This window comes from Triplophysa rosa, linkage group LG15 (genome assembly GCF_024868665.1).
Source record: "Triplophysa rosa linkage group LG15, Trosa_1v2, whole genome shotgun sequence".
NCBI classification, from domain to species: domain Eukaryota; kingdom Metazoa; phylum Chordata; class Actinopteri; order Cypriniformes; family Nemacheilidae; genus Triplophysa; species Triplophysa rosa.
This window is the reverse complement of record NC_079904.1, coordinates 2,110,400-2,125,167: the sequence shown is the minus strand read 5'-3', so window position 1 is coordinate 2,125,167 and position 14,768 is coordinate 2,110,400. Positions and strand designations below refer to the sequence as shown.

The window sequence follows — 14,768 nt, the reverse complement described above, 5'->3', positions numbered from 1 at the left end:
TTTAATTTGGGGATTTTTTTAAAACGAGTCAAATATAACATCAAACACTCAAGCACTGAGGATATTATATTAACTACAATAGTAGTAAATTATAATTTTCTAGATACACAAAAATGTGGAGAAGTATTTGTAAGAATACACACTGAACAACAAATTCTTGACAAGTTTTTTTTATTGTACAAGATTATTTCTGTTTGCATTTCCCTTTAAAAAACAATCGGCATAAGTGTGGAGGTAGAAACAAATTGATGTTAATAGTTCGTTCGTTCATTCGTTCACTCGTCCGTTCGTTGCAATACTGTAAAGTGATTTCTTGTTGTGTATAACTGAAATTATGCAGTAATCTGACCGTTCATGTCTTCCTGTCGTCAAATAAATAGAGTTTTATTAAAGTGCTCCAGAAGTTATGACACATCACCCTTCCAACTTCACCAATTATAATATTTCCTAACAATGGTACAAGCTCAATATAGGTCATACACAGCCATAACATATGGTAACAGAAAATATGATCGGTCACAGAAGCAGACCAGGTTTTAGTATGAAAGTAGTGTAACGTGAAATAATGCAACCGTCGAGTTTGAGAGACCAAGATCAAGAAAAAGGATTATTTCAATAATCCGGAGGATACAAACTAGAATAAACAAACCTGTTAAGACAAACAACCTCATAATGTTTCTTTCATTCCTGCCATTTGAGGTTCAGGCAGCGAGCGATAAAGGCGTACATGTCTGCCACCTCCTGAATGACTTTGCTGGTGGGTTTTCCAGCGCCGTGGCCCGATTTGGTGTCCACGTAGATAAAGACGGGATTAGTTTGGCCGGACCAGCGACCGACTGTGTGCTGCAGAGTGGCGATATATTTTAATGAGTGCAGCGGCACCACGCGGTCATCGTGATCACCGGTTAACAACAGTACAGCAGGGTACTGAACCCCATCGCCTTCTGGAATCTGGATATTATGAAGCGGAGAATACCTGTGGGATGAGAATGTGAAAGGGTTTGGGAATTTCATGACGAACACGGCAGTTTTTTAGAGGAAAGAGAGTGTGATTAATGTAAGAAATGCAAACCGATCTTAATGCAAACTCACTTGAGTAAGCAATCAAACTGCTCTTTGTTTTCAGCGCAGCCGAAGTCAGTGGTCCACGCGTGTCCGATGGTGAACTTATGAAACTTTAACATGTCCATGACGCCGACCTGAGCCACAGCGCATCCGAAAAGATCAGGCCTCTGATTCACACACGCCGCTGGAGGACAGAAGAGCACACACGGTGTGTCAGGACAAGTTTGTGTGGGAGGTTAGGAGACAGAAAACATAATAATTGGCCTGGTACAAAAACAACGGAGGTCTATGAGATTGTGTGTGTCGTACCCACGAGCAGACCCCCGTTGGACCCTCCATTGATGGTGAGTTTGTTGGGTGAAGTGTAGCCCTCCTTTATCAGATACTCAGCTGCGCACTGGAAATCTGTGAAACAGTTCTGCTTATTGGCCAACATCCCCGCTGGACACCAAGAGAAAAAACAGAGAGGTGTGAGTGACTCGTTTCAAATATCTCGAAGTAAAAGTGGTCTTCCAGTTATGCGTTCTTTCTTAAAAATAACCACGTTTATTTTCCACAACAAAAATATATGCTGATACCCGCTCATTCGGTTTCATGGTAGTTTTTAAATAACAGCAGGAAGCATTAGTATTAATTAATAATGCATTCATTAGTATTTTCCCACAGAGTAACTCGGTTGTTATATTCACATGCCTTTATGCCACGTCTCTCCGTATTCTCCACCTCCTCTGATGTTGGCGACAGCTAAGACCCCTCCCAGATTCCTGACGAATATCAACCGAGAAACACTACAAAACAAAAGGTGATGTTTATCAGACAAGCAGTCCCAGGGAGTTTACTTGAAACATTTTAAAGCACAAGAAAAACTTAAAGGGACAGTTCATCCAAAATTGAAAATTCTGTCATCATTTACACCAAACCCGTGTAAATTTCATTGTTCTGCTGAAGATTTGAAAGAATGTCAGTAACCAAACAGACTCCCATAGTATTTAGTTTCCTTACTACGGCAGTAAACGGGGGTGAGATCTGTTTGGTTACTGACATTCTTTCAAATATCTTCCTTTGTGTTCAGCAGAACAAAGAAATGCATACAGGTTTGGAACAATCTGAGGGACGATGACAGAATTTTCATTTTTGGGTGAACCGTCCCTTTAACATTGTCATTTTGTGTACTCAAGTACTTTCAAAGAAAACAAAAACTCTGACTGGTTTCCTTATATGTTGGTTAGTCAGTCAGTCTTATTGGCCAGGTCTCAGCCAGAACATTGCGTAATGTAGACCTGGGGTGCGTTTCCCAAAAGCATAGTTAGCCATGTTCCGTCGTTCCAGCATAGTTCAACGATTCAAGTGTTTCTCGAAACCATCGTTCCAACGATCAATCGCAAGCAGCATCGTGAAGTAAGGTCTACAGGTCTAAAGCTGTTCCCTGATATTATGAGATGAATTTTTTTGAAAAGTGCGCATGGACCTACATGCTGGGGAATCCCTGAGCGGAGTGACGTAGGAGAAAACTTATGAATGAATGAAATATTGTGAAATAAAACAACAGATAACAAAAGTAGCCTTTAAATGTAATGCATGTTATTTACGGCAAGAATTTGACATTAATTCGATCTGAACGTAATTATTATTTAGTAGACGTCATTACTCCACCTCCTGTGTGGCGTCATATTTTTCTCTCGGTGTTATAAACTTGGTTCAAATGATTGATCTCCTACATAGTCACTACGGTTTCGGGAAACAGTCGTAACTATGTTGTTAATTTCCCCAACGATGCATCGTACTATTGGTGGTTAACCAGAGATTTATGTCGTTGTTTGGGAAAGGCAACCCGGATGTGTGTATTTTGTGTGTGTGTGTTTGTATTGTACCTGTAGCTGGGAGTGATGGAAATGTTGAATCCTCCATATCCATACAGGAAGGCTGGATGAGAGCCATCCAGCTCGAGTCCTTTTTTGTGGACGATAAACATGGGGACCTGTGTGCCATCTTTACTAGGATAAAACACCTGGAATAAACACAAACAAACTACATAATAATGCAAGGCATATGCAAAACTACACAAGTTTAAGGCCACGGCCCTGACCCGAGTCTATAGCAGACACAGAAGATGAATCGTGAGACTGATGTACCTGAGTGGTCTGATAATCGGCAGGATTGAAGCCCTTCACCTTGACCTCTCTGAAGACGTTCGGCTGCAAGGGGTCTTTAGTCAGATCACAGTGAAAGATGATGGCTGCAGGAAAACACAACACGCATCACCTCACTGCATCCGAGACATCTTAAGAGATTTTGAGTTTTCAAATCTTAAACTTACATGGAGACAAAAAGGAAGTAAAGCTGTAAAAGATCTCAGAGTCTATCTTTCGCCCGGTGAAGCCCATGACCGAGCCGACGTCCAGCGGAAACGTGCGTATCTCCTCCCCCGAAGACAGATGGAACATCTTTAACATATTCTTCACATCGTGGAGGAAACACACAAACAGGAAGCGGGAATATGTACAGGTAGCAAACACTGAGAAAGAGAGAGAAAATTACACATTTAATCTCACAATAAATCATCAAATAAAATTGAAAACGACATTCATTATGTCGTCGTTAGTCTATGTCTGCTCACCGATGACATCTTTCTCATGTTGAGGAATGAGCTCTTTCCATTGGCTGGTGGCTGGCTGGTCAAAGTCAATGTTGATGATACGATACTGTGGCGCGTCCAGGTTGGTTTTAAAAGTGAAGACGGTTCCTTCATTTGTCACGTATTCATATTCCGCATCAAAGTTATCGATCAGCTTCACCCACGGCAACAAGCCTGCCATCAACCAGATAAATAAAACCAAAAAGGAAACTGTTTGTTACAAGCCTTTTTGCCAGGGTATGTCTAAAATAGTACATTATAAAGCAATATACGCTACAGTTTGTACCTGTGATTCCCTGCGGCACAGCGTTCAGGTCACAGTACCACAATCTGTTGACGGGGTCACAGCCCTCTCGGATAGACAACAACACAAACCGCCCATCATCAGACACCTGCAAACACACACACAAACTCATGTTATTCACAAACTGACCCCATTTGATTTCTTGTTAAAAGTTCGGGGATATATTGTTGTTTGTCCTTTTCATTTTTATTCTAAGTGTACTTATGTGCTTTACAACTCTTCAGAGTTAGTATAGTTTTGTTTTCAAGATTATTAGTTTATAAAAAAATTTACTTGTATAAATAATATTTTTTCAATACAAATATGTTTTTTTAATATATTTTGAATATCTAAATAATATTGTATTTTAATATTTTAAATTTTCATGTTAATTGTGGTTGAATTTTTAGCTATTTTATGATGTGCTTTTCTCATTATATATATTTATTTTTCTATTGCGTTATAAATCTAATTTATAGTTTTTATTTGCTTTCATAAGAGATGTAAATTATATATATATTTTTTTTTATTTGTCGGTCTTGTTGTTTCACTTGAAAATGTTACAATACTAAAGTTAAATTCTGATTTATGTCAACTTTGTGTGTGTGTGTGTGTGCGTGCGTGCGTGCGTGCGTGCGCTTGCTACCTCAGCACCACTCATCCATTTCGGCTCATCGGGAAATTCAGCACAAAGAACGTCCTGAGACTGAGGGGTTCCCAAAACATGATAGTACAACTTCTGGTGCAGGTTGGTGGAGGTTTCAGTACCTGAGACAGAAAGACAGAGATGGTCTGATGTCTGTGTGTGTATCTTTGTAGAAGTCTTTGTTTGAGAGTGTGTGTATTTACCGTCGCTCTTTCCATCCTGCTCGGGATAAGAGTTGTAAAACAGTCCCTTCCCATCGTGAGTCCAGGACATGCAGCTGAATTTCACTCTCTCCAGTTTGTCCTCTAGAGGTTCAGCACCGTCCACTCGCAAGAACCTCATCTCGACCCAATCAGAACCGCTCGCGCTGGTGCCGTACGCCAGGTACTCGCCATCCTCAGAGAACGCATAACCTGCAAATCCGGTCAAACACGCAAAGCCGGTCATGTTCATTCAACTTGCTCACAAAAACAAAAGATCATGTTGATGAAAGATACAACACCTCGTAAAGCTACTGTCCCGTCTTCTGAGAAGGTGTTTGGGTCCAGGAAGACGGTGGGTTCTGCATCAAGGTTCTCCTGCATGTACAGAACACTTTGGTTCTGAAGACCAGTGTTATAAAAGTGAAAGTATCTACAGGAGAGAAAAACACAATTTGTTCTTTTTATAACCCGTACACATACACAGAACAGAACTAGTCTAAAATCAGAGCAGAAATTCAAGATCTAATAATACAGGTGAATGCAAAATAACCAAAGGCTCAGACAGATTATCAGGTATCAGGTACCATATCACATTTTCTGTGGTAGCTGACCGCCTGTCACAAAATTGTACATACTGAAAAAACGCCACCTCACCTGTCGCCACGTTTAAAGGGGCAGCTGTATTTGGGATAGTCGTAGAGTTCAGTCATGCGTTCCTTAAAGACGTCTCTGACCTCACACTGCTCCAGAAACGGCTGAGTCAAGTGATTCTGAGCATTCACAAATGCCTGACACATACACAGAGTCATACATCTCAAATATAAAGAGTCATATGTTGAATATATAAAGTCAAATCTCAGATATATAGTGCTTTACATCACAGCATCTTTTAGTCAGTGGTCCTCAGGTGTGTGTGTGTGTGTGTGTGTGCGCGTGTGTGTGTGTGTACCTGTGTTTTTTCACTGTCAGGATCCTCCAGCCAGCTGTACGGATCAGGAACTTTACAGCCATGATAGTCATCGATCTACATAAACACACACATACAGGATTTTGCTGTACTTGTCAGGGCAATCTTTTGTCTTATTAACAAAAAAAAAACAAGTCTTGAGGATATCAGAGATGGCCAATCATGTTAACTTTAAATCTCATTTTGACAGGTTTGTGCGAGAATGTTTTTTTTCTGAAAGAAAATCATTAGACTGGTATGAAAACAATAGAAGTGAATGGGATGTTACCAACAGCTATGTAATAGATCAACTAAAGCCTAACTTACCCCGGGTGAACATTTTCCTCTAACGTTAGATAAAAGCATAGCTTCATGCATAGCTCTTAAAATCTAAACTTTTAATGGTAGTCTGTACAATATCTCTTTAAATCTGAAGGTGTCTGTCAGAATTACAGAGAATCCTCTCGTGCCAAACAGCAAATCATTCACATTTTTACCCATTCATTCACTTTCGTTCATTCATACTGATTCAATCTTATACTCATTATACATGACGTTTATCCATTTATCCCTTCATTCATCTCTTCTCATACATTCTTCGATTACGCATTCGCTTTTTTCAGTCACTCACCACAGATTCGTCTCTGTAGACGTTTGGATACTGAAAAGACATTGTTAATTGATCCTATTAACCGCTGTTAAACAGATGAAATGATGAAATAAGGACATAAACTGTGTTTTAGAGAGTTAAGTGTGTCGTACAGCCGCAGGCAGCACAATGTCCGGAACCGGCTGACAGAAGAGAGACAAACAAAGACAACACGCGCTGGAGGAAGACAGGCGCTAAAATCACCACAGCGCCCACTGCTGGATGAACAGGAAACATGCGGGAAATAAAATTACCAATCGCCTGTTACTTTTTTCGACATTTCTTGTGTTTCTTTTTTTAAATTAGAACCTAATCAGTTTAGATTTATACGCTAAGCCTATATCACAAAATAATAAAGAAACTACCCTTTCTCATTTTTATTTTGCGATTTGTTTAAAAGAAAATGACATTGAATCAACATAAATGTTTTGTTTTGAAAGAAAACAGGGTTTTACGTGTAACATTTATAAATATTGGCAACTTTTGCAAGACAATAAATAAGATTATCTAAACATGACTATGATTGTATATGTTTCTCCAAGAGACCAAACGAAATGTTTTCAAAATAAAACAAAATGAAGAGTTTGGTTCCAAAACGAGATAACTCCGTTTTTAAAAGATTTCAGAAATTATGTTTTTATAGTGCATCCCAATTAATATCAATCAAACTGCAGTTGGTTTGTTTTGATTTAAGCCATAATAACTAAAAAAATACAGGTAACTAACACAATAAAATACAATAAAAACATGATAACTTAATAAAAAACATGATTTTTGAAATCATCTCATTTTGGAACCAAACTCTTCAAATATTCATCATACTCACAATAAAACAATTTCCAGAAACATCCCCCCCCAAAATCTTACAAATGGACCACCAGAGTAACTACAAAAAAGTGCAGTCTGCATACTGTATCATCTTTACATTTTATTAAATAAAGTTTTTCCGGGCATCAATCTGTTGATGTTTTATGTTCATCTTTAACATGTCCAGTGATGTAATGGAACTTTCACTCAATAAAGAACAAGTAAATGATGACAGAATTTTCATTTTTTTGTTGAACTGTCTATATGAAGCTTCAACGGCTAAAAAGTGTGCAAACACATGTTTTACTTTTGCCTTTAAATAGTGTATCCGCAGTATTGCTTCATCCTTTCAGACCTAACTTATTTCTTACTTGACTGAAACTTACTTTATCTGAAATGACTTGTGTGTGACCACTGTTCTAATGCAAAGTCTCTGAATACATTTTGGGGTTCGTACGCACATCATGTCATTTCTAAACCTAAGACCATCATGACATTTCTGAGATAACCACACATAGAAGCTGTGAAATATGCACCCAAAGGAGGACAAGAGGTAAAGACAGAGTGAAAGAGAGGGGGTGGAGGAAGACACTGGGTGGAGTCTGTCTTCATCTGATGTCTGAATAAAAGAGGATTGTACACGTTTTAGAGAGAGAGAGAGAAGGAGTGAGAGACAGAGAAACAGCTTGGCTCTAAACATCTAAAGAAAGAACTTACACTCCCCTTGAAGAGGCACTCAAAGTAAGCAATCACACTACTTATTTAGAAAATAAATTGATCTGTAATCTGGAAATCTGGTGTGTGCATGCGTGCATGCATGAAAGAGAGAGAGAGGCAGACAGAGACAGTCAGCTGAAGGGTTTCTTGACTCAGCTCATCTCTCTTTAGGTCAGATGTTGAGTGTTTGTGTGCTGTGGTCACAGTGTTTGTGTGTCTGTGGAACATGTGATCAAGAATTCTGCTGTATTGAGTTTCATTCTTACTGGTTTTGTTCATCTGAAATCCCACATCAGACCGAAACATAGTCAACCAAACTTGAAGAATAAAAAAAACATAAAAACATTATTGCTCAGAGGCTATTTGAGGTTTTCATTCAACTATTTGTAAGTGTTCGCATTATCTAAGATGTTTTCTCCTTATTTCTTTTTAAAGAAACCAAAAGATAAGATTACTAGAGTGCTTTTTCAGAAGAGAAATCTCAGAAGTCTCTTTCAGCTATACTGTTGGTTTAATTTGAACAGTTTTGATTTTCTTTATTTTTATTTCTTTATTTAAATATTGATGCTTTAACAGTTTATAAAAAGGGAAATGCTTTCTGCCAAAGCAGGTCAGTGCATTTATACACCGTGCCGGCATGATCTACAAGTTAAGCTACAGGAACACTAACCTTAAACTACAACTTAGTAACACCCAACATCAAAGCAACCCCTTAAAAATCCTTAGAAACCATAGAAAATACTATGCGGTGGGTTTTGTACGAAAGGGCACCACTCACATTTTTTTGTAAATCTACAGTACATTGTAAGAATGTATTGTTTGTCATTTGAGCATCTTTTCTGTCCTCCACAGGTGTCATACTTTGTTTTTAAAATGCCATCTAAAATCCCAGCGAACGACAGCGTGACCGTACACACAGAGGAGCATGGGTGGATCAGAACCAGCGCGCAGGCATCACTACCCAGAAACTTCCGGTTTACATATCACAATCAGGTAAACACACATTCAGCGGCTGTCCGTTTGCTTTTATCTTCATTTAAATAGTACAGAAATGTCTCAGAAGAGTGAAGTCAGTTCTGAGAAAAGCTTCTAGTGGTTTGCAGATGCCATTTTTGGTTTGGTATTTTGATGTGATGACATACACGCTTGTCCAAGTGTCATAATGCTTTTTGATTTATCAGTGCTAAACAAGCAATTATCCTTTAATACTCATGCACAAACACGCTCAATAATTGTTTTATCGAACTGTTTATGAAGCAATAATGTTTATGAATAAAATGTACTTGTCAGCGTAATTCTGTGTAGCCATGGATTCATCATCAGCATCTTCTGTTGTCATGGTAACCCCCACACACACTGGTTTTGGTGTTTCTGTGTTGGTAGAAGGTTCAGGGTGTTTGTACTACAACAGAGGTTCCCGCAGGGACACGGTTTGGCCCGCTGCAGGGAGATTCTGAAGACACACCGTCAGACATCCACGGACATCACATCTGGACGGTACGTCAGTAGAACCGAGAGTGAGAAAAAGAAAAAGTGTATGAGAAAGGGAGATTGAAAACCACTATGAGTCATTGGGGTTCATATTCACTTGTCATGTTTCAGGAGTGTGTGTGTGTGTGTATGGTCGTGTTGGGTTTCTGTGACGCACTGCACCTCGCTTACATGTGCCAGTAAAACGATACAGTCATACTTCACACATTGACTCAGCAAGGAAGTGGCCAACAGGTACACACACACACAAAACAGGGTTTCCAGAAATCATTCGGATACATTTGAATTATAAATTAATTTTACACTTCATAAATACTTATTAAGTTTTTTAATGTTTTATAAATAAGTACTTATGATATTCGGTAACACACACACACATGATACAGCTGCGGGAAAAATATGAGACCATTGCAAATTTTCATTTAATCAGAATTTCTAGATGTATTGTAACCATTTCAGTCCAGTGTCTGTTGAATTTCAACAAAATCAAACTTTAGGAGAGACATAAATTCATCCAAAAGCAATGTGAAAGACATCATTACAAGACACATGAAAACTGTGATAAAAATCCAGGTTATATACAGTATATATATATATATATATTACTTTTCCAAAATACATGTAGAAATATGAATTTTATAGGAATTTTCTGTGCAGTATTTGAGTACAAAGCATCTTTTCTGTTATTCTGACCTGTTTCTCCAGATTTCATTTTCTGCAAATAAATGCAAATAGAAACAATGTTTTTATTAGAAATTTGGGAGAAATATTGTTAGTAGTTCACAGAATAAAAACTAAAATGATCATTGTACCTAAACGCATACCTATAAATAGTAAAGAGAAAATTAACTAACAGAAGTTACTAAACTGAAAATAAGGAGAGAGACAGAAAGAGAGAAAGAGAGCAACAGATGTTATGAGTAAAGTTGCACAGATGGTCCGTTTAACCACAGCAAAAATACTGAATCAACATTGAAACCACAATGTTTCACTTTCACACGCGCAAATAGACGTGAACTTTAAATCTGAGAGCAAAACCTTGAAACACTTTAAGTTGCTTATTAGTGGTGTTGACGTTATTACTAATGCTCAAACTTTAAAATAACAATCCCCAATTTCAGCAAGAAACAGTTAATATGGAGTTTTTTATATAATTATGCAGTAAATATGTGAAAAGTTTTCAGTGTTGATTATGCTTTTGTCTTTCTTTTGCTAAGATCTCAGAGGGGCGTTTACATCACTTCCTGTTCCATAAGGATGAGAGCAGCAGGAACTGGATGTGCTTTGTCAACGCTGCCCCGTCTCCTTGGCAACAGAATCTTGTAGAACGCCAAGTCGGGATGGAGATGTACTTCTATGCAGTAAGACATCTGAGGCCAGGGGAGGAGCTACTTGTGGGGTGGAGACTGGAATACGACGTGCCAATCACAAGTCTCAGAACTTCCTGTGAGTGATCTGTGTGTCCTGTCATTAATATCATATATTTATCATAAATTTCTCTTTCATGTTAACCAATCACACAAGTTTGACGCGTGTATGTGTTGTCCTGCTTTAGCTCAGACTTCAGTTTGTGTGGAGAGACAGAATCCAGTGAATAAGAGAAAAAGAGGTCATACCATCACTGAGATCCTGGAGTCTGACTACAGTTTTCCCAATCCACCTCTTCTTAAAGAAAGTTACAGCCTCCCATCTAAACATGAACCTAAAAGTAGAAAAGCAGATCTGAACTCAATCGGCACGCACCAGAAATCTTCGCTGACCGAAGTCATGCCTGACATCTCCATAGGAGGTCTTGCATACATGCCTACCATCCCACAATCCCCTCTGCCGAGGCACATCTCACCTAGCGTTCAAAACGTGCCATTGCGCCAGCCGTCACCACACCTATCCCATAATATTCCCTTTCCACCAATCCGCATGCATCCATGTTTTTTGAGAGTGGCATCAAATGAGAGTGACCTTCCGTTAGTGAACAGAAACGACTCCAGTACTCACAGTACCTCATCTTTAAAAGAGGACTGAAACCGACCCACGACCTCACCTTCATCTCTTAGCAATACAGCCAATCTCTCTCCTGGTTCATCTGCTGAGGTAACCAATGACATCACAGCCGAGAAAGACTCACCTGAGGTGGGTGTGGCTGCTCGCACCTCTAGCTCCGCCCACCATGACACCCCAGGCTCCCAGGATCCATGTGTGAAACCGGGCCAGACAATGGGATATCATGCCCTAGCGTACCCGTTACAGAGACAGAATGGAAAGATCCAGTATAAATGTAACGTGTGTGAAAAGAACTTCAGTCAGCTCTCAAATCTGAAGGTATTTGAATTCTTTTTCATTCACAACTTTAGTGTTGGTGATTCTTATCAATGATTTGCATGTATACGCATGTGCCAAATTCTTAAAAATACAACCTTTGCATTGATACTTATTTCAAATGTGTGTTTTTTTATGATCCTAAAAACTGATTCTTAAATTACTTGAAACAAAATGACAAGTTTTATTAAAAGATACTATATGACAAGCAACTTGTTTTTCGCCAATAATCATTTTCAACACAAAGTGATAATAATAACTACACATTTTTTATTTTATGTACCACAAAATATCAAATATCCATGAGGTTTTGGAATAATGGAATGAATAAATAAATACATAGTAAGCTGAGATAAAAATAGTGTCTTACTTTCATTCTTGTATTTACATCTTTCAAATTTTCAGGTACACTTGAGAGTTCACAGCGGCGAGAAACCGTACCGGTGTGTTACCTGCAAAAGAAACTTTTCCCAACTAGCTCATCTTCAGAAACACACACTGGTTCACACAGGAGAAAAACCTCATGAATGCCATGTAAGCTCTTTCAGCTTGCTAATGGAGTTATGTGTCTTTATATCACATTTTTCTTCTATTATTAACATTTTTTAAATAAATATATATTCAGTTCAGTTTGCTCTTCATTCAACTTAACTGCTATCTAAAAGAAACAAATGAGATATTTAAGAGATGTGCCGTGTCTTATGCGCAGGTGTGTAACAGGCGTTTCAGCAGCAGCAGTAACCTGAAGACACACCTGCGTCTTCACTCGGGCGAACGGCCGTATGTCTGTAAGCAATGCCCCGCTCGCTTCACCCAGCACATCCACCTGCGCCTGCACAGACGCCTGCACGCCTCCCCACGTCCTCACCAGTGTCAGGAGTGCCTGCGCAAGTACACAAACCTGTGCAGCCTGCAGATCCACTCGCACCAGTTCTGTCCCGCCACCAGCCTCACAGGCTCCGCTTCTCAGCTGGTCCTAGCCAACGAAGAGCTCGAGAGCTTCGACGTGAGTGATGCCGCACAAATCCTTGAGGTTGCCATGGAGATGGCATCCGTACAGAGAATGTGTCAGTTGATCTGGGCGCGGGTAGTTGCAGTTCCGTCTGTCCTCCAGCAGGGGGCAGCACAAACGCGATGGGAAGAAGGCCTGTCATGAGGAACAATGACAAGATACCGTTCACTTTCTGAAAGAAACGTCGGTTGGTTAAACATGAGCAATAAATGCAATCAAAAACAGCTTGCCTACATACTGTTTAGGATATTTAATTATGTTAACAAAAGTTGTCTATCTCTGCATATACTGTAGTATGCCAGTTTATCTCCCTTGAATGCAGAATTTCTATTGCACTGTTGTTCAAACTTATCTTTCCTCAGAGTAAAAATTAGGCTATATGACATCAAAAAGTGTGTGACATATCACTTTTTTCTTTCAAATGTATACATTTTGATAATACTAGTTTTTATTATTTCATTGTTTAACTCTTAAGGTTTGAATAACCATAACTTGTTGTTGCATTGTACTGAAGGATGTGATCTCAGGGATTTGTGTTATTATACTGTTAAATTATTGGCAAGTGACAATAAAGCCTTTTTATCAGTGGTTCCTAGGACAAGAATATTTTTTTCATATATCATACATGCATGTTGTTGTCACCATGTGTTTAGTATGTTGTTGATTTATACAATTTCCCTTGATCAAAACTGTGGTCTTTGTATGTTTACTTTGCCATTTTTGCTCTTACATTAATTACTTTCACTGCAAAAACCTATAATACATTTTTGTGACTCACTTTCCAAATTAAGTGTAGCTAAAAAAACGAACTAATATATTATGCAGTATTGTATTATTAGAATTATGAAAATAAATGATTTGAAATTTGAATTAAGACAAATGGAGTTAATGTTACCTGCTTTAAATTGGCATTTGCTTTAAATGCGTTAGCCTGTGCGTGTTTGAGAGGTGTCCTGCTAAAATATCACGTTTCTCTTGCGGTGTCCTAAGTTACACAGTATCATCTGACTTTGTAAACGTCCGGGTCACTGTAACACGCGTGCGCCACAAACAGAACAGACACACCGATTGTACACAAAATCCACATACACATAACAAAATGTAACATAATTATGTGCATTTAATCTAAAACATACGTATGTAAGTATACTGTAGAAATACAATGGAATGATTACATAATTGAGTGTGTATTACTGTCTCTTTAAAATCCAAACGCGTGACGTCAGATATTTTGACAGGACGACGAGGAAACTGGATCCGCCACTGACAACAACACCTGCAAACACAATGATGTCCTGGGGAAGCACGAGTCCCGGTCGGTGAGATGCCGGTAACGGTGGCGGAGTGGAGAAGATGCGGCGGCGGGGGCGCGCGCTGCTCGCGCGTGCTGCTGCTCGCCGCCACCGCGCTAGTGATGCTGGCGGAGAGATCTGCGCGTGAGTGACCTTACAGCGCACACACATGAATCTCATGCACCCGATATTTCACTGCAACCAAATGCGTGCAGTTATAACGACAATAAACAGGTCAGGCGATACTTCAATACGTACCGTGGTACTGAATCGTCCATGTTCACGTTCTAAACAAAAACAATGGTAGTAGTAATACTGTATAGTGCAATATCCAAACCCAGTGTGGTACTATTATGCTATGCCAAAAAACCTGGTAGGCTACTACGTAGTGCAATACCAGAAACATGGTACTAGTATAGTGCAATACCAAAAAAAACATGGTACTAGTATAGTGCAATACCAAAAAAAACATGGTACTAGTATAGTGCAATACAAAAAAAACATGGTAGTACTATAGTGCAATACCAGAAACATGGTACTAGTATAGTGCAATACAAAAAAACATGGTACTAGTATAGTGCAATGGCAAAAACATGGTACTAGTATAGTGCAATACAAAAAAACATGGTACTAGTATAGTGCAATGGCAAAAACATGGTACTAGTATAGTGCAATACAAAAAAACATGGTACTAGTATAGTGCAAT

The 14,768-nt window shown here is 39.0% G+C and overlaps 3 protein-coding genes across 5 annotated transcripts in view; 2 read left to right on the top strand and 1 right to left on the bottom strand.

Moving 5' to 3' along the window:
- Positions 1 to 139: 139 nt before the first annotated feature.
- Positions 140 to 12,743, bottom strand: prep (prolyl endopeptidase). Of its 3 annotated transcripts, XM_057352898.1 has the most exons (19): positions 12,660 to 12,743; positions 12,129 to 12,210; positions 11,568 to 11,671; positions 11,059 to 11,144; positions 9,235 to 9,441; positions 5,782 to 5,856; positions 5,487 to 5,620; positions 5,132 to 5,262; positions 4,833 to 5,042; positions 4,630 to 4,751; positions 3,987 to 4,092; positions 3,683 to 3,874; positions 3,383 to 3,580; positions 3,198 to 3,301; positions 2,937 to 3,073; positions 1,759 to 1,853; positions 1,375 to 1,506; positions 1,093 to 1,249; positions 141 to 976 (listed from the first exon to the last, which is right to left on the bottom strand). In XM_057352898.1, the coding sequence occupies exons 7-19, from the start codon at positions 5,540 to 5,542 to the stop codon at positions 682 to 684; spliced, it is 1,935 nt and encodes a 644-aa protein (XP_057208881.1). In that variant the 5' UTR covers positions 5,543 to 5,620; positions 5,782 to 5,856; positions 9,235 to 9,441; positions 11,059 to 11,144; positions 11,568 to 11,671; positions 12,129 to 12,210; positions 12,660 to 12,743; the 3' UTR covers positions 141 to 681. The 3 variants fall into 3 exon arrangements, with proteins under 3 accessions (XP_057208879.1, XP_057208881.1, XP_057208880.1); XM_057352897.1 differs by lacking the exon at positions 12,660 to 12,743 and having other exon boundaries at positions 12,129 to 12,585; XM_057352896.1 differs by lacking the exons at positions 9,235 to 9,441; positions 11,059 to 11,144; positions 11,568 to 11,671; positions 12,129 to 12,210; positions 12,660 to 12,743 and adding an exon at positions 6,410 to 6,567 and having other exon boundaries at positions 140 to 976.
- On the top strand, positions 7,380 to 13,629 carry prdm1c (PR domain containing 1c, with ZNF domain). Its single transcript, XM_057352900.1, is given in 6 exon segments — positions 7,380 to 8,944; positions 9,335 to 9,448; positions 10,660 to 10,888; positions 10,998 to 11,761; positions 12,164 to 12,292; positions 12,468 to 13,629. Coding segments are annotated over 6 exon segments (1,803 nt in total). The 5' UTR covers positions 7,380 to 8,824; the 3' UTR covers positions 12,915 to 13,629.
- Positions 13,630 to 13,949: 320 nt separating this feature from the next.
- xkr5a (XK related 5a) overlaps positions 13,950 to 14,768 on the top strand; it is a 6,777-nt gene continuing 5,958 nt past the window's right edge. Inside the window, exon 1 of the mRNA XM_057352899.1 lies at positions 13,950 to 14,206. Coding sequence (XP_057208882.1) covers positions 14,095 to 14,206 — 112 coding nt within the window. The 5' untranslated portion in view covers positions 13,950 to 14,094. The remainder of the gene's footprint in view (positions 14,207 to 14,768) is intronic.

Coding starts and splice junctions, on each gene's coding strand:
- prep (XM_057352896.1), bottom strand. CDS start 6,451: ATGTCTTTTCAGTATCCAAACGTCTACAGAGACGAATCTGTG. Junction 5,857..6,409: donor TCTACAGAGACGAATCTGTG/GTGAGTGACTGA, acceptor GTGTTTATGTAG/ATCGATGACTATCATGGCTG. Junction 4,093..4,629: donor AATGGATGAGTGGTGCTGAG/GTAGCAAGCGCA, acceptor GTGTGTTTGCAG/GTGTCTGATGATGGGCGGTT.